A 22,880-nucleotide genomic window follows, 5' to 3' on the forward strand; every position below is an offset into this window, starting at 1 on the left:
AATAATAATATTTATATTTTAATATACAAACTCGTTCATATTTTGGGCGAACGTGTACTGCTGCCTAATAAACATTACTGTGAACTCATTCATTCTGGTGCCTGTGAACGGCACGCTCTCTCAGTTTAACGTCGTTCAATAGGGTGCCAGATTTGTATATTCTTCCAGGCGAAAACCCGACTAAAACACACTGTAAACAGGCCTTAATGTGTAGCGGAAAAAACAACCAATCTGGCAACACCGCCACCACTCGGTGTTCACCAGTCACGCTGCATGCGTCATCACAACAACACAGACGCTTCTGAAATTCCTGCCGCGCAACTCAAATAGTTTAACATTAACTAACATCATATTTGTCCTAAATCGTTAATAGGTTGATAACGCATATTCCGGATCTTGAAATAGACTTTGACTAAGCTCACGCTATTTAACGTGCACGTGTGGAGTGCAATACCTGCGAGTTGTCAAACACGCAATGCCTCGCAGCGCTTCTCGCCCGGGGTGCGACCCCCACCCAGCTAGCCTTTCAAGATATGTGCAAGCAAATACAAAAATTAAAAGACAGTCAACGCTAATGTAAACCCTGGTTGAATAAGGATTGAAAGTTGGACATGAAGATGAAATCTGACGCATTTAGCTTCAGTGTTAAAACTGATCAAATAATTGCTGTTTGGTGGTTCTATATGGGCTATAATGGCAATAATTAAAAAAAAATAATATGGGAAAAAATAACTATAAATTAGTTCATTTTTGGAACTGTGACCTAGTTTAACATTTTCAAATATGAACTATGAACTGAACTAGTTCATTTTAAAATTTGTGATCTGTGAACTAAACTAGTTCATGTAGAAAGTGAACTTTCCCAACACTAAGAATATGTATATAAATAATTATGATATAAGGTTAAAAACCCTTTTGTACTGATGCGATGACCAGTTATAGTTTTAGTGCTAGTAAGACTATTTAGATGTGCAGATTAATTCAGGACTTTGTGTAGACATATTTTATAATAAGTATTATGAGGTGGTCCGCAAAAATTCTTGATTACAAATAGTGGTCCACACACACAAAAAGTTTGAAAACCCCTGATATAGATTGCATGTGCAGTGAAGAGAATTACGAAAACGGCTACAGTATGTGCAGAACTCGCTCTTAAAGTGACAGTAGCCGATTTCTCTGATCGAAAAAATTATCCAATCTGTAACTGGAAAACATTGTATGATCCAAACTGTGAGTTTTGTGACCCTTTGAACCACTATTAAATGGTGAGTATTAGGGCTGCATAACAACTAACAACTTATCATTTGCAGAATAATTTTTTTGTTAACATCATATATGTGTGTGTATAATAATTATGTATATATAAATACACACACATGCATGTAAAATTTAAAGAAAAAAAGATTTTTATATATTAAGGTTTTTATATTACTGTATAATATAATTAAAATAGAAATATATTAGGGCTGGGACAACGCGTCGACGTAATCAACGACGTCGACGCAAAAACTACGTTGACGCAAAATATGCGCGTCGATTCGTCAGACCCAAAAAGGCGGCGCCGTAGAGTAGTAGCAACACGAGTGGCTCCAGTCCACACCGGCTTCACAGCAAGTGTGAGCAGTGCGTAAGCGGCTCATGTTAACAAGCATGCACCCTGCCGCATGAGGAGTGCGAGCTCGCGGCTCTGTAGCAACAGTGCTGCGATCATTTCTGCGTGGGTTCTGCTGCGCTGCTCAAGCTCAATTAAAGTGAAAGTGCTTTGTTTATGGGTTAAATGCTCGTGGATTGACGCAAAGAGTGTCATTTGACCATAAAATCATGAATGTGATGCCAAGTGTGTTTTAAACAGTCATGACTTTGAGCAATTTAACAAAAAGCAATGAAACATGTAAAAACACACTGTTGCCAGAAGACTGCGCTTTCATTCACTCTCTGTACAGCAGTAAATGTAATGAGTCCTCATCTATCTTAATAAACTTAAGAGAAATATAGTCTTTTTTTATTTTGAAATTTCAAAAGCAATCAACATATATTGAAATGTTTACATTCAGATATGTGACCAGTCACGGAAAGTAGGGACACAAGTCGGATCTGGGGCATTTTGAGTTATTCATAGATTCTGAAAGTGCAGTTTCTAAGCTTTCTAACGATGTGTAACACATGGAAATCTGATAAGATTTGGAGAAGTTGTGGCCATTTGAATGTAACACATTCAAGAAGGAGAATGCTGAGAAATTTGAGAAAGAAAAAAGTTAACACTCTCCCTTTTCGCTGACTGGAGAGACAATAGGGCTCATTTACATCTCATTTAGCTAAGCCATACCCCCTGTAAAGCCGTTTTGAGGTACAGATGTTCTAAGCATCATATGTAGTATTTTATTACAGAGGTCCGAATGAACAACATGCAAAAATAAACAGGACTTTTACCTTTGTGGGGATCACAAGTCGAATCAGTCTGTCAGATGTGTGAATCATCCAATGATTTTTGTCCACAAATGCGTATAATCCGTGAAATATATAGTCTATAGTACATCAGATTTCGCATGAACTTCTGGTAATACAATATAATATACAATCTGAGGACTATTTACATCGTAACATGTAAGGTATATCAGATTACACTCCGGTATTTGCGTTCCGTTAAACACATGAACCCGCCTTCAAATTTTGTATTTAAAATAGGGTCTCTGTGTAACTTATGAGTTTTACTTCATGCTGCACTGCAAGACGTCAAAGTACCGCGAGAGCGTCAAGGTACTTTGACGTCATCCGACTGCGGCGCCCCATAAAGTCAGTGACGCGGCTGACGTACGATGCGGCTGACTGTTATTTGTTCCGCCCCAGCTTCTTTTATCTTTCTTTTGTTTTGTGCGCCCGAGCTTCATTTACAGTCTGGGGAGACGCAGGCTATAAGTTTGAAAAAAATAAATAAAACTAAGCAAACATGTCTGAGGAACAGTGCAGCAGCGTCACTACAGTCACGTGACTTCACGCTCGAGCCGGAAGAGAAGACAATGCTGAATAAAGTCATCAATTTTTTTTTTGACCAAACTGTATTTTCGTTGCTTCAACACATACAAGCTGACCCACTGATGTCACATGGACTACTTTGATGATGTTTTTATTACGTTTCTGGACATGGAAACCGTACATAGATTTTCAATGAAGGGGATAGAAAGCTCTCGGACTAAATCTAAAGTTAAAACATCTTAAACTGTGTTCCGAAGATGAACGGAGGTCTTCCGAGTTTAGAACGACATACGGGTAAGTCATTAATGACATTATTTTCAGTTTTGGGCGAACTATCCTTATTCAGTAGTCACGCTGTTCCCTGTGGGGGCGGAGGCGAAAACACAAGCTTATCCAGTATGTAAATATACACACAGACAATGACACAATAGCTGCACGCTAGAATCTCTGGAAAAACAAGCCTATTTCAAATTTTGATTCTCATTTTCTCGATACTTGTGCTGCCGACTTGTGCCCCTGGTTTCCGTGACGGGTCACATATGTAAATCAACATGTATAAATTGCTATTAGTTAATTAATGGGGAGATCATCGAGAATCGAATCGAAGTCGAATCGGACTGATAAAATGAATCGTTAGATTAATCGATGCATCGAAAAAATAATCGCTAGATTAATCGTTTAAAAAATAATCGTTTATCCCAGCCCTAAAATATATACATGCATGTGTGTGAATTTATATATTCATAATTATTATATGCAATACACACACATTTACATGTACATTTACATTTATTCATTTAGCTGACACTTATCCAAAGTGACTTAAAATTACTATATATGTCAGAGGTCGCACGCCTCTGGAGCAACTAGGGTTTAAGTGTCTTGCTCAGGGACACAATGGTGCGTCACGGTGGATTCGAACTCGGGTCTCTCACACCAACGGCGTGTGTCTTATCCACTGCGCCACTCCCCCTCACGCACATATATGATGTGAGCAAAAACTTTTATTCTGATATCTAGTGTGAAAAACAGTTGGCTTGCATTGAAATCTATATTTTTTTTTTGTTAAAAAAACAACAGCTTTAAAAACAACAACAAGAATAGCAGAGCAAACATTGTGGTCAGTGGCCCTATAGGCTTTGTATTGGCAAAATTTGGCCCTTGATGATTGTGGGTCAACTAATTGAAGATTTGTCGAGTGACATTTTCATATCTGTTACTTCAAATAATATTTCAGATTCAGAATCTGAACTTTATAGATATTACAGTTCAGTCAGAAGCAAATATTTGTATTGATGATTGTAATCTGAGTATTTTATGTGTTATTTGTGTTTTGATAGATGTTTTGTCTGAATATTCCATGTTAAAGCAACACTTAAAGGGATTTTTCGGCCAAAAATGATATTAAACCCATGATTTACTCCCCCCAAGCTGTCCGAGTTGAGTATGTCCATCGTTTTTCAGACAAACCCATTTTATGATATTTTAGAAAATGTTTTAGATCTTTCAGTTGATTAAATGTAATGTTATGGGGTCCACGACCTTCAAGTCCAAAAAAAGTGCGTCCATCCTTCACAAAATAAATCCAAACGGCTCCAGGATGATAAACAAAGGTCTTCTGAGGGTAATCCGCGCAGTGTTGTTGTAGAAATGTCCATATTTAAAACTTTATTAACGTAAATAAATACCTTCCGGTAGCGCCGCCATCTTAGTCGCGTCCGCATTCAGGATGAGAGCTTACGCAGCCTACGTAGGTTACTCTGCTGCTGCTCTGTGCCCCCGCCCTCCGAATTTGTCATACGTCACTAAGAAAAGTGCGTACACTACGCTAATACTCTCTCCTGAATACAGAGGAGTCTAAGATGGTGGCGCTACCGGAAGGTATTTATTTACGTTAATAAAGCCGAACTATCCCTTTAAGAGTTTTTGCTCTTTGCTCCCCCTACAGGTTGGAAGCAGAATTGTCCATTACCGCTGTCGTAAATAATTTTACAATGCATTGTACCAAAAAAGAGATCAAGTCGGCATGTTTAGTATTTGTAAACCGGTATTACTCACAAGTCTAGTAGCAGCAAAGCCAGGTCAACATCAGTCTTGCAACTCCTAGCCTCTTTCAGCTCTTGCCAACGAGTATAAACCCGCCCTATGTTCACTCTAGTTCGAGCTCTTTCTATATCGTGCTCCCGTTTTCTTTTCTTCGCCTCCTCCGAAATTAAACCCTTCCTTTTCTTTGCAGGCTCCGCCATGATGATAATTGAAAAGCTGAATGAACGCTAGGTAATGGTATCTTTCTTTTATATGTACCTGCTGAGTATGCTCCACCCACAGCCTGCAGGATGCTCCACGGCCGTAAAGCAAGTTTTTGTTTGCTCGAACTACAGGACCGCGACCCGAGGGTTGAAAACTTCTTTAGTGCGGTTTTGGCCGATAGAGGGCTGCAAAGCGAATGTGAAAGTGCCGTTTACCCTGTTTCAAGTGAATGAACAACTTAAACTTTTTTGGAAACGTTATTTTAAGGTAAAAAAAACTCTTTGGTGTTGCTTTAAAAGTAATATGTTTTTTATTCAGGCTACTTGCATTCATTTCGGGCTATGAAAAACTAAACAGTGCCTGCCCGAAGGGCTACCAGGGATTTTGACATTTTGCAACCCCTGCATGCTGAATGTAAAGAGACTTTGAGAGGAGTGTGAATATATGCTCTGTAATTTTTTAAGCTATATGTCAAATCTCAGTTAGCTTTCTCTTCCTGTGAGCACTCAGCCGTTAATGAGCTCTTGAAAGACTCCATCCATTAAACTTCTGCTTTTTTGTGAAATTGGCCCGTTCAGTAAGTGTTCATAAAATTAGTACAATTACTAGAGGTCGTGTCCGCTAGTCTACGTCAAAAGCTTTAGGGGTGGATAAAATATTCACAAAGAGGCACGTTCGCTAGTCGCATGCATTTTATCGCAGCTATGGGCTATATTCCTTTTAATGGGGGTCAAACTAACCATAATCTTATGACGTTACAAACAGCTTGATGGACTCTGAAAACATACTGTACGTTTCAAAACTTGATCCTTTTTAAAATTACACTGCAAGACAACCCTTTATAACTGCACACAGATGAATGTCAACATACCGACATCTACATTTACAAATCAATGATGCCTTTTGGGTGATCAGAAACTTTGCCCTGTCCATTCATGGAGAGGTCACAATGAGATGATTAATACTGTAAGAGCTACTCGTGCTTGCAGAAGGTGTAAGAACATTCACGTTCACTATTTCAGTCTTGGCTATTTCATCCCCCACAAGGCAACAGCATGATTTTAATTTAATTTTAATTAATTAAGACTCCCCATTTAAATGTAAGGGCGCTGTTAAGAGATGATGTAAAGTTTGTATAAAATCAAACTGGTTACAGGAGAAATAAACTAGGGTATTTGAAATGTAGCATGCTGTTAAAACCAGCAGTGGTGAGAGATAATGCAGAAGTTAGCAGAGATCATTGACGTGTTCTTGCTGTGGAGGCCTGAGGAGATTCAGCTCACCTGATGTGTGGTGAGATCTGATGTCTGACGGCATAGACAACAGGGAGTCCACAATGTCTGACCTTCTCTGGAGGAGCATAGAGATCATCTCAAAGCCCTCAGGACCTAGAAACTCAAACAGCTGACAGTAAGAGAGAGAGAGAGAGAGACAGAGAAAGAGAGAGAACAAAAGAAGCCCAACAAATAATTGATAAGACAGATGCAATGCGCTAAGTGTTAAGCAGTCAAATGATGTAGCTCAATTTAATCTCAATCTGAATACTTATGCAGTCCAGAAATATCCACATTAAGCCTGAAGTATAGTTCAGTTTTGACATGTACAGGAGGGTTAGTGTATAGTGCGTGTGACATCATCAGAATAGTTTGCGCACAGCCTGATTTTTGTAACCAAGAGTACTTTGTACACATAAGTCACTAATGTGCATACAGGAATATGTACTGTAGGGCAGAAGAGGTATAGCAATTTGTCACAATGAGCATGCATCAAACATCTGTGCACAAGTCAAATGAAGTAAGTGTTTGATTGTGCGTGTAAAAAACAAACTATACTTCAGGCTTTAAGGGGGTTGCACACCGGACGAGAAGCGCAGCGGCGCGTCTAGGACAACTCGGAGGTATCAAACACCAGAAGTGCACTTTAAATAGCGCAAGCTTAGTCAGATAGCATTTACTTCAAAATGCTAAATATATGTTACGCAGCCAAATTTAATCGCTAACGATTAGGGACAAATATGATGTTATTTAATGTTAAACTATGTGAGTGGCGCAACAGGGATTTGAGCAGTGTCCAAAGTCACAGCGGACAGCCGAGGATGTGTATACATTCATAGAAAATAATGTGTTCTGTTTTTAGACTCATGGTGCAACGCGATGCGGCGCTCGCTTTTTGTCTGGTGTTCGACCCCCTTTAGACTCTAGGCATGGACCGGTTACTGTTTTCAAGCTATAGCACAATTTGAAAAAGTCTCAAACAATGCTTTTGAAAAGCTTCTCAAACAATGATTTTAAGCCCATTATGCAGGGTTTCCCGCAGCACTTTTCACTCGGGCAGCCCGCCTAACTGGGAAACCTTACCGCCTTAACTAGGTCGTTCAAATAAAAATATAAAAGTTGCTGCCGTCAAGTGCATCTCGGAGAATAGTGCGGATGCTCTTCACACCGCAAGCGGGCACGCGCGCCACACGGCCGAAATGAGATAAAGACGTGGTCCGTCATGTCTGGAGGATAGCCAGTTGATAAAAAAACGTGTACGTGAGAACTGTAAGTGGACTTATGTTTTGGGTTTATTTAAGCCTGTTATTGTATTCGTCTATAGTTCTTCACAATTCAAGAGACTTAGCTGGTGATTTTGTTGTTTAGGCAACCTGCTAGCTAGGTTTCATGTGCCTGTTGATTCGATGTAATTGTTGAGCGCTCTGCTCACGTTATTTATGTGCATTATTTGCATGCTACAGTAGTAACACTCCTTTAAGATAATGTCATTTAATAGTGGGAAATAATCAGTTTTTACAATTTTTGCGCTATCTATCATCGTTTGCCAGACGTTCTACAACATCTGCTTTAGTTTGTGTTTATTAACCCTTTAGTTTCACTTCATCACGCAGGTAAAACATTTAATTCATTAATAATCTAGTATGTGTTCATTTTCTGTCATAGTTTCTTCAAAATTAAGTTTTATTTGAGTGTTTTAAATAAAAATATTTTTTATTTTCATCATAACGCGTACACCCCGCCCCTTTGATTGCCACCCCCCAACCCTACCACCTAAACTAACACATTTTCTGCGGGAAACCCTGTTATGTGTTTTGCCGAACTTTAGAAGTGAAAAATATACATATTTAAATTCAGCATCTTCAAGACAAAGTGAGGAAGACGCGGATGAAGCATCTGTCATATATATTCACAAAAATAGTGAAAAAAGTTTTTCTGCACAAGATTGTTTTATTTTATGTCACACACCCCACAATAAAATGTATAGTTCATAAATGCAGAGTAATGTTAACATATTAATGAAAAAATTTTAAAATTGTGAAACCTGGTAAACTTTTCAAAGCATTTGCAAGTAAACAATAAATAAAGAAAATTGTTAATAATAGCTAATAGTGAATACTGAAAATATGCAGATTCGCATGGTTTATTGTATGAACTGATATTGGGATGAGCGATATAGCTTTAAAATTATTTAATGATATTTTATTTGCATAAAATATATGGCATTGTTTAGCACAAAAAATAAAGGGCATTTTTCATCAAATGTTTTAAAATAAACATTTAAACCTTTGTTAAATAAAAGTGTGTATCTACCAGAACAAAAGTTTTTAGTTAATATTAAAGATATTAAGATGATATTTTCACAAATGACTTTAGCTGGATTTTCAAAGACATGGTCATATTTTTATACATTCTGTAAAAGTATTATTCATTATTTAATGTTGGCTATTGAATAAACTAATATTACCAAATTCAACCATATTACATTGTTTACAAATTAATTATAACATACTAGATACAAAAAATTATTTTTCATTACTAAAATTTTTTTATTTTACATTTTAATTTACATTTGTAAAGTATGATTTAAAGTATATATCATGGTAGTTTATCATTTTAAATTTAATATCAAAAGATTTTCATTCATTACAAAAATACTGTACTAAGTTTTTTGCATCACAGTAATGAAATTGTTTCAGTAATGAGATAATTGACATCAAAACAAGGTCACAATGTATTTTCTTTCTAGAAAATATACTTTAGCTTTGTCAAATTTGACCTGTACACTTCACCTAAATTCTGTGTTAAATGTCAGAACAACACATCGTCTATAGACGTCAGCAGCAGGATTTTAATACAGACCTCTTACATCAAATACTCGCTATGGGTTTAAGTGCTCTATTCTATTTATTGCTGTCAAGGCAAACACCAATCATTTTAAGTCTGCTTATTAGGCAATTATGATAATACAGATTTATACATCCATAGTTAAAGCGTGAAAGTCAACAAAAGCACTAAGCACTCTTTCTCTCTCTCTCTCTCTCTCTCTCTTCATACCACATAAATTTGCAGCTGTTATGTTTCTTAAGCCTTCCATCAGTGCGTAATGTTCTCTTGGAGAAAACGTGACTACTAAATTGCTTTTACATTAGCATTATCGTCAAAACTCCAACTCATTCGCTGTTCATGTCTCTAAATTTATTTGCCATTGCAGCGCACGTCATCATTTCTGAAGAACAAATGTGAAATATTAAAAGGCTTTCTTCACTGACTGATTTAATGGTAGTGAATGGAAAGCCTGCTGTTGACTGTACAGTGACACGTGCAGAGAATAGTGGAGAGATGGGAACAAAAAGGCCATCCCACATCTGAAGGTGTCAGTGGGATAGCTGGTGTCCAAATGTCAACTACGTGAGGGACATCAGAAGAGGACCCAGCTCAGGTACTACAGTGCTCAGCACTGGGACTCATATCATGTGTTCACATCAACGCACAACATCTAAAACAAAATATCCTTTTCCATCCTACTATATAACTTACAACAGTAAATTAATCTGAATCCACATCATGAGAAATACTCGGATGCCCTACTGCTTTCACCAAAACTTTAAAGTGACCATTTTCACTTTGAAGTGATCAGATTTAAACATACATGTTATAAACAAATAAATACTTAAGAGAAAATTATGCAATAAATGTTTTCATTTGTTCACAGACTTATCATATCTGTATATGGTCAGAATGTGAGCATATAAACCTAGCATGCTCTTTATGTCCAGAAAGACCTTTAGATTCATGAAGGACACAATGAATGCAGTCCAGCAGATCCATAAGTGGGTTACATTCACAGCGGGCTGCACTCTGGGGTCGCAAAGGATCAGTTATGCACGATATAAACTAATAAACCTGTAGGAACGCTTGCGAATGTGAACTTTAATGCTGAGGCATAAGGTTACAAAATCCAGCTTCCTTTGTGAATAGTTTTGTATCTGTTCTTTGCTCTTTGACCAATACATGGGTGTGCAGTCGGTGTGCTAGAGCTGGATGAAATAAAGATGAAAAAGTAAAGATTCACAGTTAACAGTGTTAGCTGTGGATAAGTAGTATGTCCTAATAACACGAGACAATCAGCAGGTGTATAATGGGGCGTACACACCAAATGCAAATTCATCCATTTGCGCAAATAGATTACATACAGAGATGCAAATAGATGTAAACTCTTGCGGGATGATGCGAATGACACGATTGGGCAGCGCGAAAAACATGCGTTATTCGCCTCAAACACATCTTTCGCAGTTGAAAATATTTAAGTTGAGCAAAAAATGCAAAGTTAAATACACCGCAAGTAATCTAGAGTGAGGAGCGTGATGCTTGGTGTGTACGCAGCATTAATACATTTCTGTCTTCATTTTTGTTTCATTATATCACTTTTTGTAAAACTGCGTTGCTTAAAAAGCATGCTTGTCATATCACTTTTTTTATAAAGCTACTCGGTTTGATATTTTTTACATTTATATATTTGTATGCGTGTGGCTTATATTTTTGGAGGCCACTGTATATTCATGTGGGCGAGCAAGCTAATGGAAACTCAAGATGAAAAGAAATTCAACTTTGATGTACATAATTGTAGCCGCAAAGGTAAGTTAAACAAGGCTGAATGCCATTAAGCCCAACGTCTAAGCTGTAATAAAGGTCTTACATTCAGTTCCTTGATGTGAGCTTTCAAAGAGATGCGCGGCTGTGCAGAGCTCACAAAGCTGAAGTTAAAAGCAGTGTTGAAGTTCAGATATATTCAAGGCCAAGTCACCTGACAGAACTACTGTATGCTGTAAATAAAGAGCTTAAACCCACTGAAACACCAATTACCCTCTTTTCAAGAGGTCATTATCATTGACATGTACACATTTCTTTTTCGCCTTGACTGTTAAAGTCAACATGAAGTCATGATTGATTGATTTATTTAAATACATATTCACATTCTTATTGTGAGAAGTTAATAATAACACGGAAATATCAAAGTGTTTGGCTTCCATCAGAATGTAATGCCTTACTGTAATGAAGTCCAGTACTCGTTCAACCCTAAAGAAACTGCATTGGCTAAAAAAAATGTAATTTTTTGTTATCAACATTTGATTTGAGAATGTTTATATATCACTTGGTCCTATTCGCTTGAATGTCATTGTACATACCCAAAGAAACAAAAATTAAAATCTGGTTGTTTTAAGCAGCAGCAGAAGAAGAGTAATATAAAATGAAATGACATGAGGGTGAATAAGGGGGCATGCACACCAAAGCTTTTACGGCCACGGCCGGCGCATGTTTTAATTGTTTCCAATGGAAGTATGCCGAACAGCCAACAGCTGGCAGATTTTTTCTGCGCTGAAAGCTGGCGCTTGGCGTTTTTTCCACACTCAGCACTGAATGGCGAGAGTTGAAAGAGATTCAACTTTGGGTGAAAAGCTCAGTTCGTCAATGTCAGTTCTCACACAGCCATCCAATCACAGTGGAGGAAGGGCGGGACAAATATAACAACAACCAACCAGCTCACAGCTCAAGTATCAGCTACCAAAGCGCATTTGCGGTCCTCCAGGCGTTTTCAGCCACGTAAACAAGCTTTGGTGTGTCACGCCTCTAAATGATGAGAAAATGTCATGCAAAAGCCACTAAATGCCACCTCCGCCACAAATGAGATAATGATATTAACTGAAAGCTCTCGGTATGTATTGTTCATCCATTAAATGTTTTAGCTTCAAATCCTCTTAATCCTGGCCCCAGGCCATTTAGAAAACTACTTTGTTGGCAGAATCCATTAAGAATCTGATATTAAAGGAATATTGCACTTTCATAAAAATCTAATCACAATAATTTACTCACCAAAGAAAAATCCTGGAACGTTTTCCGCAAAAATCTTAATTTCTCCTCAAATGAACAAAGAAATACATCAACATTTTGGATGACATGGGGTTGAGTAAATTATCAGAATTTGTTTAAAGAAAGTGGAGTATTCCATTAAGTGTTGCATTTTGCAACCATATTTTTTTATTTAATGATACTTGGCATCAGTATCTGGACCAATCCAGACCTTTTCGGTGGATCGGGTATTGGACTAATGGGACCAATCAAAAACTGTGCGTTACCTGGTGGTTGTTACTGTTAAGCTAATAAAAGGATAAAATATTATAAAAAGCATCATAAATGTTTTCATGTTTCTGTTGGATGGATGCAATACACTATGTGCTGAGCACATCATATATCTATTCTCTTTGGTTTTTTAACGCCTATGAACTTTCTATTGTGGAGCAAGGGGTCCTGTGAAAGGATGATTCATGCATATTATGTTGTGCCTTGTATGCGTGTAAGCGCCATCATGCCATTCCGCATTGAAGCCTTTTTCACTGTAATAGTTTTGTGCAACTAAGGAAAATATATTTAGCATATTTATTGGCTCCAATGTATCTATCATATGTCCTCTTAACTCTTTCCCCGCCAGCATTTAAAAAAAAAGTTGCCAGCCAGCTCCAGCATTTTTCATGATTTTCACAAAAGTTTAATGCCTTCCAGAAAATGTTCTTCTTTAAATATATAAACAAACAATATATCAGACAAAAGACCCTCTGCTTTCAAACAAAAAAAAAAACGTTTCATCCTACCTTCATTAGTTCTCTTGTAATCACCTCTCAAACATGGGTAGGTTTCTGCAAAAACACCCACTTTTGAGCAAAAAGCTGAGATAATTCCATTTTTGTGACGGACTTTTGATAGAGATCAGATGCAGAGTGATCTTTAAAACATACACGGAGTTCTTTCTCTTTCACGAGAGGCGCTACTTCCGGGTTGTATAAGTTGCGGTATTGCGTAAAGACGGAAAATCTCGTCATTGGCGGGGAAGCGTTTTCTCTTAATTGACGAGATATCTTGTCAATGGCGGTGAAAGAGTTAAACACTGTCATGATGAAAAATGTATTAAGAACACTGACATTCTTGTAACTTGTAAATAATTTTAAAGGTCCCATTCTTTCAGTGTTTTTGAAGCTTTGATTGTGTTAACAGTACGCAATATAACATGTGTTCATGTTTCACGTGTAAAAAATGCGAGCGATCGCGGAAGGGTGTGATTTGAGAAATATTAATTAATTAGCTGCTTCAAGTGGGTTTGATTAAGGTTTGAGCTAGAAATCTATAAAAACACCAGCCCTCCAGGATTGGTGACCCTTGCTTTAGAGAAACAATGACAGTTACGTTACTTTAAAATTATACAAGATGTAGCAGTAAGAGCTTTACACATTTGATGTTTTCTTAAAGAGCCCATATGACGTTGCTAAAAAGTACTTAATTTTTTGTATTTGGAGTAATGCAATGTGTTCACATGGTTTCTAATTTCAAAACACATTATTTTCCACATATCATACGTTATTGTTGCTCCTCTATGCCCCACCATTTTTAAATGCCTTGATTTATATGTGCGTGCGTGCGATTTTAAATACTTTAGTATCAGTTCGGTATCAGACGATACTCAGAATTCTGCTATCGAAATTGGAATGTAATGGAAAAAGTGTTACCGGTGCATCCCTAGTTTTTATAGTTGACATTATGAGAATAAAAATGTTCACTTAATTAGATCTGATAAAATTTTAGAAGCAATTTCACCTCATTCTGCAGCTCGTCATCACTCTTGGTGGAGGCCAGCATCTCGAAAAGAGACGTGGAAAGCTCTTCTGCACTAGATGACACCATGTTTCCTTCATTGAGGTATTTTTCTACCTCCTGTCGTAGAATAGAGCTGTCTGTGTTTCCCAGCTCCTCAACTGAGTAAGCATTGTCTTGTTCAACCCCAGCCCTTCGCTCACCTACATGGTTATGTAGGAAGTTGTGAAAGTCCATGTCCAGATCTACATCCGATCCCTCGGTCCAGGGCACAGTATCCAGAGCATCCAGCATGTATGTGTCAAATGAGAAGACTATGTTTCTGCCAAAGATTGCACCACGGTCCACAGTCTTAAGGGAACTCTGCGTTTGGATGAAAGCCTCCACATGACTTTCTCCGATTTGTGCCACTAAACGACCGACAGCAGCACATGACATCTCAGCAGCGGAGGCTGGAAAAGGTCCAAACATCTGTTTTATGGCCCTGGTCTCCTCATAGCCGACTTGGTCCTTGTTGTGGAATGTTTTAAACAAGAAGACTCCAGCACTTTCAATAGTGTCCTGCCCAAACTCCATACCAACTGCAAAAATTTAAAAAGACACATGTGGGTTCACGCAAACAGTGGCTTATCAATAGAAATGTACTCTGATGTAGGGATTGGTGAGATGGACTTCATATATTAATGTATTTACCCTGTTAATAATATAATGACAATATAAATACAGCACAATTAACGTGAATTGTACCGTAACAGAGTACGTTTGACCTTAAAGTTACGGTTCATTTGGCTAGTGTGATCGCTCCATACTATACTTTGCAGAGGTGGTCTCACGTACGTGAGTACGATTTACTTGATTCTGGGGCGAAATGCGAAACTTCAGCTTTCACTGAAAAACACTCGGATATGCGCAGCACAAATACATACAGCCGCGTGTCACCGCATCCCAAATGACCCCAGAAGTGTGTTTGATATCATGCGCACTGCGTGGACTGATTGGTTTATGACATTAAAGAAGCTTGGAAAACAGACTGCTCCTATATGCTTTCATATCTCTCATGTGGTTATTAATGTCATATGCCAAACGATTTGCAGCGCACATGATTTCAAACACACCTAATAAGCCATGAGCTCTTAACTCCATTGCGCATATCTTTCAGTTTTCTTCAAACCAATAACATCTTTTAATGGCCAAAGTGTACTCGGGTACAGATCAGAAAGTATAGTGTAAGTGCAGATGAGCTAGAGGGGACAATTGTACTTGAGTATGTTCGGTTGGGTTAGGATGATGTAAGCTCACCCTTAAGAGCCTTAGAAGTAAAAATTACCCATCATCTAAAAGATTAAATTATAAAACAGTAAAAAACCCAAACAAAAGCACTTGTAGAAATGGAAAAGTGACAGATATATTTTTGTGAAAAGTTTTTACCTATACCATTTATCCCGCTCTTTCTCAAATAAATGTTTCTACCTATCTTCAACTTACCACGCTCTCTCCCAATCGAGTTCTTAACTATCCAATTTTACACTTCTCTCCCAATAAAAGTTCCTACCATCCCCAACTTACCCTGCTTTCTTCTGAATAAAAGTTTCTACTATCCGCATCTTTACCCTGCTTTCTCCAATTCTACCCGGCTCTCACCGAGAAAATGTTCCTACCTATCCCCCATCTTACCCTGCTCTCTAAAGTTCATACCTACACTTTAAAATTAAAGTAGAAGCAGAGAAAACTTTTCATGACTGTTAACCACAGTACAGCTCTGACTGATTTGAATTAAACTGAATTCTACCTATCACCTTACTCTGGATAGGTAGGAACTTTTTTGGGGAAAGAGCAATTTTACCTTGCTCTCTCCCAATAAAAGTTCCTACCATCCCCATCTTACCCTGCTCTCTTGTCAATAAACATTTCTTCCATCCCCATCTTACACTGCTCTCTTCTAATCAAAGTTCCTACCATCCCATTTTATCATGATCTCCCAATAAAAGTTCCTACCTATCCCCATCGTACCCTGCTCTCTTCCAACCAAAGTTTCTCAATATGCTACCTATCCAATTTTACCCTGCTCTCCCAGTTATAGGGCCTAACTTTTACCATATTACCCTGAACTCTTTCAATCAAAGTTCTTACCTATCCTATTTTACCCTACTCTCCACCAATCAAAGTTGCCATCTATCCCATCTTACCCTGCTTTCTCCTAATAAAAGTTCATACCATCCCCAACTTACCCTGCTCTCTTTTGTATAAAAGTTTCCATCATTCGCAGCTTTACCCTGCTCTCTCCCATTTTAACCTGCCCTCACCCAGAAAAGGTTCCTACCTAGTATGTCATATTACCCTGCTCTCTTCCAATCAAAGTTCCTATCTATCCCATTTTACCCTGCTCTCTAACAGTAAAAGTTCATACCTATACTTTAAAATTAAAGTAGAAGCAGATAAAACTATTCATGAATGTTAACCACAGTACAGCTCTGACTGATTTGCATGAAACTGAATTCTACCATCTTACTCTGCTCTTTCCCCCAAAAAAGTTCCTACCTATCCAATTTTACCTTGCTCTCTCCCATTTAAAGTTTCTACCATCCCCAACTTACCCTGCTCTCTTGTCAATAAACGTTTCTTCCATTCCCATCTTACACTACACTCTTCCAATCAAAGTTTCTACCCATCCCATTTAACCCTGCTCTCTCCCAGTAAACGTTCCTACCTATCCCCATCTTACCCCACAGAAAAAAAAATTAAAGGTGACATAGAATGATTGAACGGGGTATTTATCCTTGTTCTGTGATGTGACATGTAGACAAAAAAAATTTGTTTGGGTCTGTAATGCCTTAGAAGCTTCCTAAAAACCTCTCTCAGATAGCTCTATTAGGGTGGGGGATTTTAAACAAGTGGTTTTGCACCTATTTTGCTCCTCCTACTGGCTTAACTTGCAATCTCATTACTGATTGGCTGACTTTGCTGCCACTCAAAAAATGTAGCCAATTATTTTAAAGTGGAGGGACAGTGAGATGCCTGTGATGTCATAAGCATACGTTTTTAAGATTGGGCCGTTTTCTGGCTGACATTTCTAAAAGAGGAATTTCTATGAGACTGAGATGTTTAGCACTTTTTGTATGTTTGTGAATGTGGGTAGACTACCATTATTCAACAAAGACAAGGTAAAAATGGTTTTTCATTCTCTGTCCCCTTTAAGGTAGAAACAAAGAAAACTATTCATGGCTGTTAATCATAGTACAGCTCTGACTGATTTGCATCTAACTGAATTCTACCTATCCCCAGCTTACCCTGTAAATGTTCTATCTTACCCCACTTTCTCCCAATGATAAAATTATGGTAGAAACTATTAATGGCTGTTAACCACAGTACAGCTCTGACTGCTTAGCATCAAACTGAATTTGATGCAGCAGGACAGCTGAATGCCATTGAGGTGAAGTGCAGCTATATCCCCATGAATCATAAGATGCTAAATGTAATGCTGACATGTGGAAAATTATCCTGACCCTATAGTGGCTCTACTACCAGTGCTGTATAATTTCATTAGTGCTTCATGGCATTATGTAGAAAATGAACCACAGCAAAGTTGCTGAAAAGATAATCTATTTTGACAGATGGTTATGAAGGTTAAACTGGAGACATATGGTAGAATATTGCCAAATTCAGTATTGATTCAGGGGCTGCTGTGTGTACAGCGCTTTATTTGGATTGTTAACTAAATGATACACTACAGGTCAGAAATTTATGCTCAATTACTTCAGAATTACATCATATTTCTTTTGTTTTCCAAAATAAATAGAAACAGTAATGTTTTAGAATCTTAAGTGAAGTCACCTTATGTCTAGACTTTGTAAAAATGGTGTATTACCATTCGTTGTAAACTTGTGGACCTATTTTTCCAAACACCTCACACCCGTATATTCTTCCATTGAGAGCTTTCAAGCTAATAGACATTCGAGCCCAGTTGGTGGGCGATAATCCACCATTGCCAATTGCAAGAATACAAACAACTCCATTCCGTTCCCAGCGGCGGAGTAATACCGGACCTCAAAGCACATCTAATACAAGTCAATGGAGTTGGACAAAAACTACGATAAAACCTGTTGGAAAGCATCTTTTGCAGCGATTTTTGTGTGAGGATATCAGTGAACATCCCTGACCACTCGGTGAGTTTCACGTCTTTGTAAACGAAGTTTAATGCATTTTAAGAAGGATTGTTCCAGTGCACCTATACAGCCATTGTAGAGGTGAGAGGTGAAACAACAAACACCCGAAAATTCTCGGGCCAGCATCATATGTCCAAATTTCAGTCAAAACCGTTCTATTTCATCGTAAACAATCTGAAAAAAGGGCTTTAAGTGTAAAATACCGAACTTGTCCTTTAATCAAGCAGCTTCACACTAAGATGTATTTTAAGACCATTGGTCATGTCGTTATTTGTTCCAAGTCAGATATTAAGTTTTTTGAACACAAGAGAAGATATTTTAATAAATTATGGTACGCACAAAGTTGCGGTACCCACTGACTTCGATAGCAGGTAAAACAAGTACTTTGGAAGTTAATGGACAGCATCTAGTGTTTGTTGCCATCATTTATCAAAATATCTTCCTTTGTATTAAACAGAAAAAAGAAACACATGCAGTTTCAGAACAACATGAGGGTCAGTAAATGACAGAATTGTCTCCTTTTTGCTTTTCGGTTTGCTCTGTTGTCTGTTCATTTATCTGAACACAAACACTGCTGTGTGGTAGCGATGTTTCTGAACATTTTAATGAGCAAGAGTATGAGTAAATCTCAGTATTGATGCATATTAGATTTTAATTTGTACTGTCAACTGACAATACCTAGTTACATTTAAAAAGAATGTTACTTAACTTAAACAGCAGAGTAGTTTTTTGTTGTTGTTAAAATTAACAATATGTATAACAGAATAGTTATATTTAAATGTAAAATCTATTTAAACATAATGCTATAAGAACATGAAAGTTGGAAAAAATGAGAAGAAATTATTCTCCCCAATAAAACAGCACTTATTGCAACCTTGCAAGCTGCAGAAAAGGCTTGTTTGGATTTTCCTGACTTTTCCTGTGATATCACACATATGAACACTGCAGTTCACCCCAAAACACTGACACCTACTTTTACAAAATCGCCTTTTGCAGACATTTGTGGATGTGAAATGAAGATAATTAGAAATAGAAATTGCGATTTGTTTATCAAACAACAATCTTACAGTCAAATATTCACATTGTGACCTATACACAGCAAATGCACATGGTACATTCCTGATACAGGTTCAACTGTTGTTTGTGAACACATTTGTAACTTGCAAATGTCAACTTTACTGATAGTATACAACTAAAACCTTTATTTTACAGTATCAATGTGCTTGTACTGATCCTGTCTTCCGTGTTGTTTTTTGCTAGTTTATTGTGACAAGATCATTGCAGTCCCGCGTGTTATACGTGGAAACATGGCCATGTGCGTTCACATATTACATGTGGGACTGCCACAATCCTGTCACAATAAACTAGAAAACAACAACAAGGATGACAGGATCATGACAGTGCTATAGCACTGCCAAAGTTACATTTTCAACCAACCATATTTCAAAGGCTGACTTTATTCAGGCATGTGATTGGCCAAGGACAAGAAAGAAAAAAGAACGCAACACCATACACCCCCCAACCTACACGCAAAAACAAAATGCACACAATAACACACATATATACAAAAACATTCATTATAACCATTATAATTATTTAATTTTGATGGGCCATTTAGATTATACATTTAAAATGTAAGCATTTTACTAGTAACCGGAACAATGTTTAATTAAATGTGTTGAGAAATGTGCAACACATTTAATTAAATCTGCAATAATTTCATTTTGCAGTAATCTTTACATCAGTGGCAAAGCCAAAAATGTTTAACTGAGTGGACCTTGCAATAGGGTGGACCTCAATGTCTACATGTACTCTTAAATTACATAATTTTACAATTTAGTACTAGTTAAATTAATAACATTATGGTTTTTGAGTCATGGGTCATCATTTTTTGGATCAGCAAAAAAAAGTGATGGGGAAAATAAAATAAAAACAAATCAAGAAAACGCCAGCATATAAAAAAGAAGAGAGTAAATAAAGTAAGGTCTAACAGAAGTAATTAACCCTTAAGAGTTCATAGGGACATTTTGTGCCATTTTGATTTTGATTTTTAAACCATCTTGACTGTGATGATTGAATATTGCCCAAACTTGCCAAAGGTTAATCATTTTTGATACATTTTTGAATTTTGGTTTCAGTTTTTTAAATTAGCTTAAAATGGCTAAGCTACGCAAAAACCGACTAATGTGTTCCTAAGGACAAAAACTGCCCCATTGAAAACCATTATAACTACCATTTTTGACCCCCCATTTATCTTAACATAAACTAATACATACCTTTATGTCAATATATCATTTTAAACTACTGGCCTTGAAGTTTTAATTTTTATACTTGTCCACCAGGTGGCGCTACTTTTTACCATTTCATGCATTCATCAAAATGTCACAATTTTTGCTGTTTTCTGCGGGCCGCATAGCTGCTAAAAAGATAAACCTTTAATGTTGAAAATTGGTGTGTGTGTAAAAAAAAGTGTGTCTGAGTGGTAAGGGGGTGGTGGTGATTTCGGGGTGGAGTCGGTGTTGAGTGGGGCAGGGGGGCATATTCAACATATCCAAATTCTTCTCGTTATAAACTAATTCAGTAATAAAAACGATGAGAGGCCAGAACCGAAACAAACTCAATGTTCATTTTGTTTCTCGCTCATGTTGTTTATCCAAGTACACTGCTATAAGTATGAACAGTATAGCAGAAGTAGTGAAAATGGCAAGGCATTACAGCACACATAAGGCTCCTGAAATAATCATGCACTTCAAGAGCTAGGATGGCTCCTCATCTTCCTCCGAGGATTCTGAGGTCGACACGGAGGCCTCAGAGGTGGAAGTAGACCAGCTGGAGTCTAATTCATTAGAGGGATCTTCAGAAGACTTGTCAGAAGGTGAGAGCGGAGAGGAGATGGATGAAGTGGCGGCAGGATGGACGTCAAATATTGAAAAATCTTCTGGTCTCCCACAAACATGGAGACGCTCCGCTACTTCCCAGCAGCCAGAGATTTGATCCCAGGGCTCACACACACGCCACTGCCCGAATCAGTGCCCTGACTTCAAGCTTTTCATTGATGCTGATGCATGAAATCCTGCAGTATACTGGGGCCATGACAAACCTACATGGGAGACAGTCATAGACTGGAGAGATCTTGAGACAGAGAAACTGCAGGCTTATGTGGGGCTTCTCATTCTGACTGGTGTTTACAGATGAAAATGAATCAGCCCTCAGTCTCTGGAGTGAGAAATCAGGACAGGTCACTATCTGTGCTACGATGTTCCACAAAAGGTTTCACGACATCAGCCGAACACTGTGGTTCGATTAATGTTAACATATTGGCATTTAAAGGGTTAAAATTTCCACAAATGTAATTAATATTTGACATATATGTTTCAGGAAGAAGTAGTGTTAAAACATTTAATAGTTTAAAGTGGAAAAAATGATTGATGTATGATATTTTTAGAGCAGTTTTTGGGAAGGTGTCATTTTGGCCTTAGGATCATTTTGGCCTTAGGAAGTGTGAGTTTTGTATAAAATTTGACCCTGTTCAAAAAATAACAATGCATCAAAATCAGTGTTGCTACCAATCTTTGACCCTTCCTAGGGTCTTATAATAATTATAATCAAATGGTGGTTCAAATGTTTTTTTGGGGGAAAATATTTTGTTTTTTGTTTTTTTCTGTTAAAAAAACATGGGTTAATGTAAACAAACTGGCATGTAAAGGGTAAAAATTTCCACAAATTTAATTAATATTTCATATGTATGTTTCAGGCAGAAGTTGTTCTAAAAGACTGAATTGTTTAAAGTGGAAACAAATATTGACATATGATATTTTTAGAGCAATTTTTAGGAAGGTGTCATTTTGTGGCCTTAGGAACACTTAAGGAAGTTTTTTATAAAATCTGACCTTGTTCAAAAAATAACAATGCATAAAAATCAATGGTGCTACCAATCTTTGACCCATCCTAGGGTATAATAATAATAATAATCACATGGTGGTTCAAATGTGTTTTTTGGAAAATATTTAGTTTTTTTGTTTTTTCTGTTAAAAAAACCATGGGCTAATGTAAACAAACAGGCATATAAAGGGTTAAAATTTCCACAAATTTAATCAATATTTGATATCTATGTTTCAGGCAGAAGTAGTTCTAAAAGACTGCATTGTTTAAAATGAAAAAAAGTATTGATGTATGATATTTTTAGAGCAATTTTTGGGAAGGTGTCATTTTGTGGCCTTAGGAACACTTAAGGAAGTTTTTTATAAAATCTGACCTTGTTCAAAAAATAACAATGCATGAAAATCAATGTTGCTACCAATCTTTGACCCATCTCAGGGTATAATAATAATAATAATCACATGGTGGTTCAAATGTGTTTTTTGGAAAATATTTAGTTTTTTTGTTTTTTCTGTTAAAAAAAAACATGGGCTAATGTAAACAAACAGGCATATAAATGGTTAAAATCTCCACAAATTTTATCAATATTTGATATCTATGTTTCAGGCAGAAGTAGTTCTAAAAGACTGCATCATTTAAAATGAAAAAAAGTATTGACGTATGATATTTTTAGAGCAATTTTTAGAAAGGTGTCATT

The 22,880-nt window shown here is 37.2% G+C and overlaps 1 protein-coding gene across 1 annotated transcript in view; it reads right to left on the reverse strand.

Moving 5' to 3' along the window:
- Positions 1 to 22,880, reverse strand: part of ascc3 (activating signal cointegrator 1 complex subunit 3) — a 294,060-nt gene that overhangs the window by 255,603 nt on the left and 15,577 nt on the right. The window contains exons 4-5 of the mRNA XM_065246358.2: positions 14,145 to 14,722; positions 6,507 to 6,627 (exon numbers count right to left, since the gene is read on the reverse strand). Of these exons, the coding sequence (XP_065102430.2) occupies positions 6,507 to 6,627; positions 14,145 to 14,722 (699 nt within the window). The remainder of the gene's footprint in view (positions 1 to 6,506; positions 6,628 to 14,144; positions 14,723 to 22,880) is intronic.

Source organism: Paramisgurnus dabryanus, chromosome 13 (genome assembly GCF_030506205.2).
Source record: "Paramisgurnus dabryanus chromosome 13, PD_genome_1.1, whole genome shotgun sequence".
Lineage (NCBI taxonomy): Eukaryota > Metazoa > Chordata > Actinopteri > Cypriniformes > Cobitidae > Paramisgurnus > Paramisgurnus dabryanus.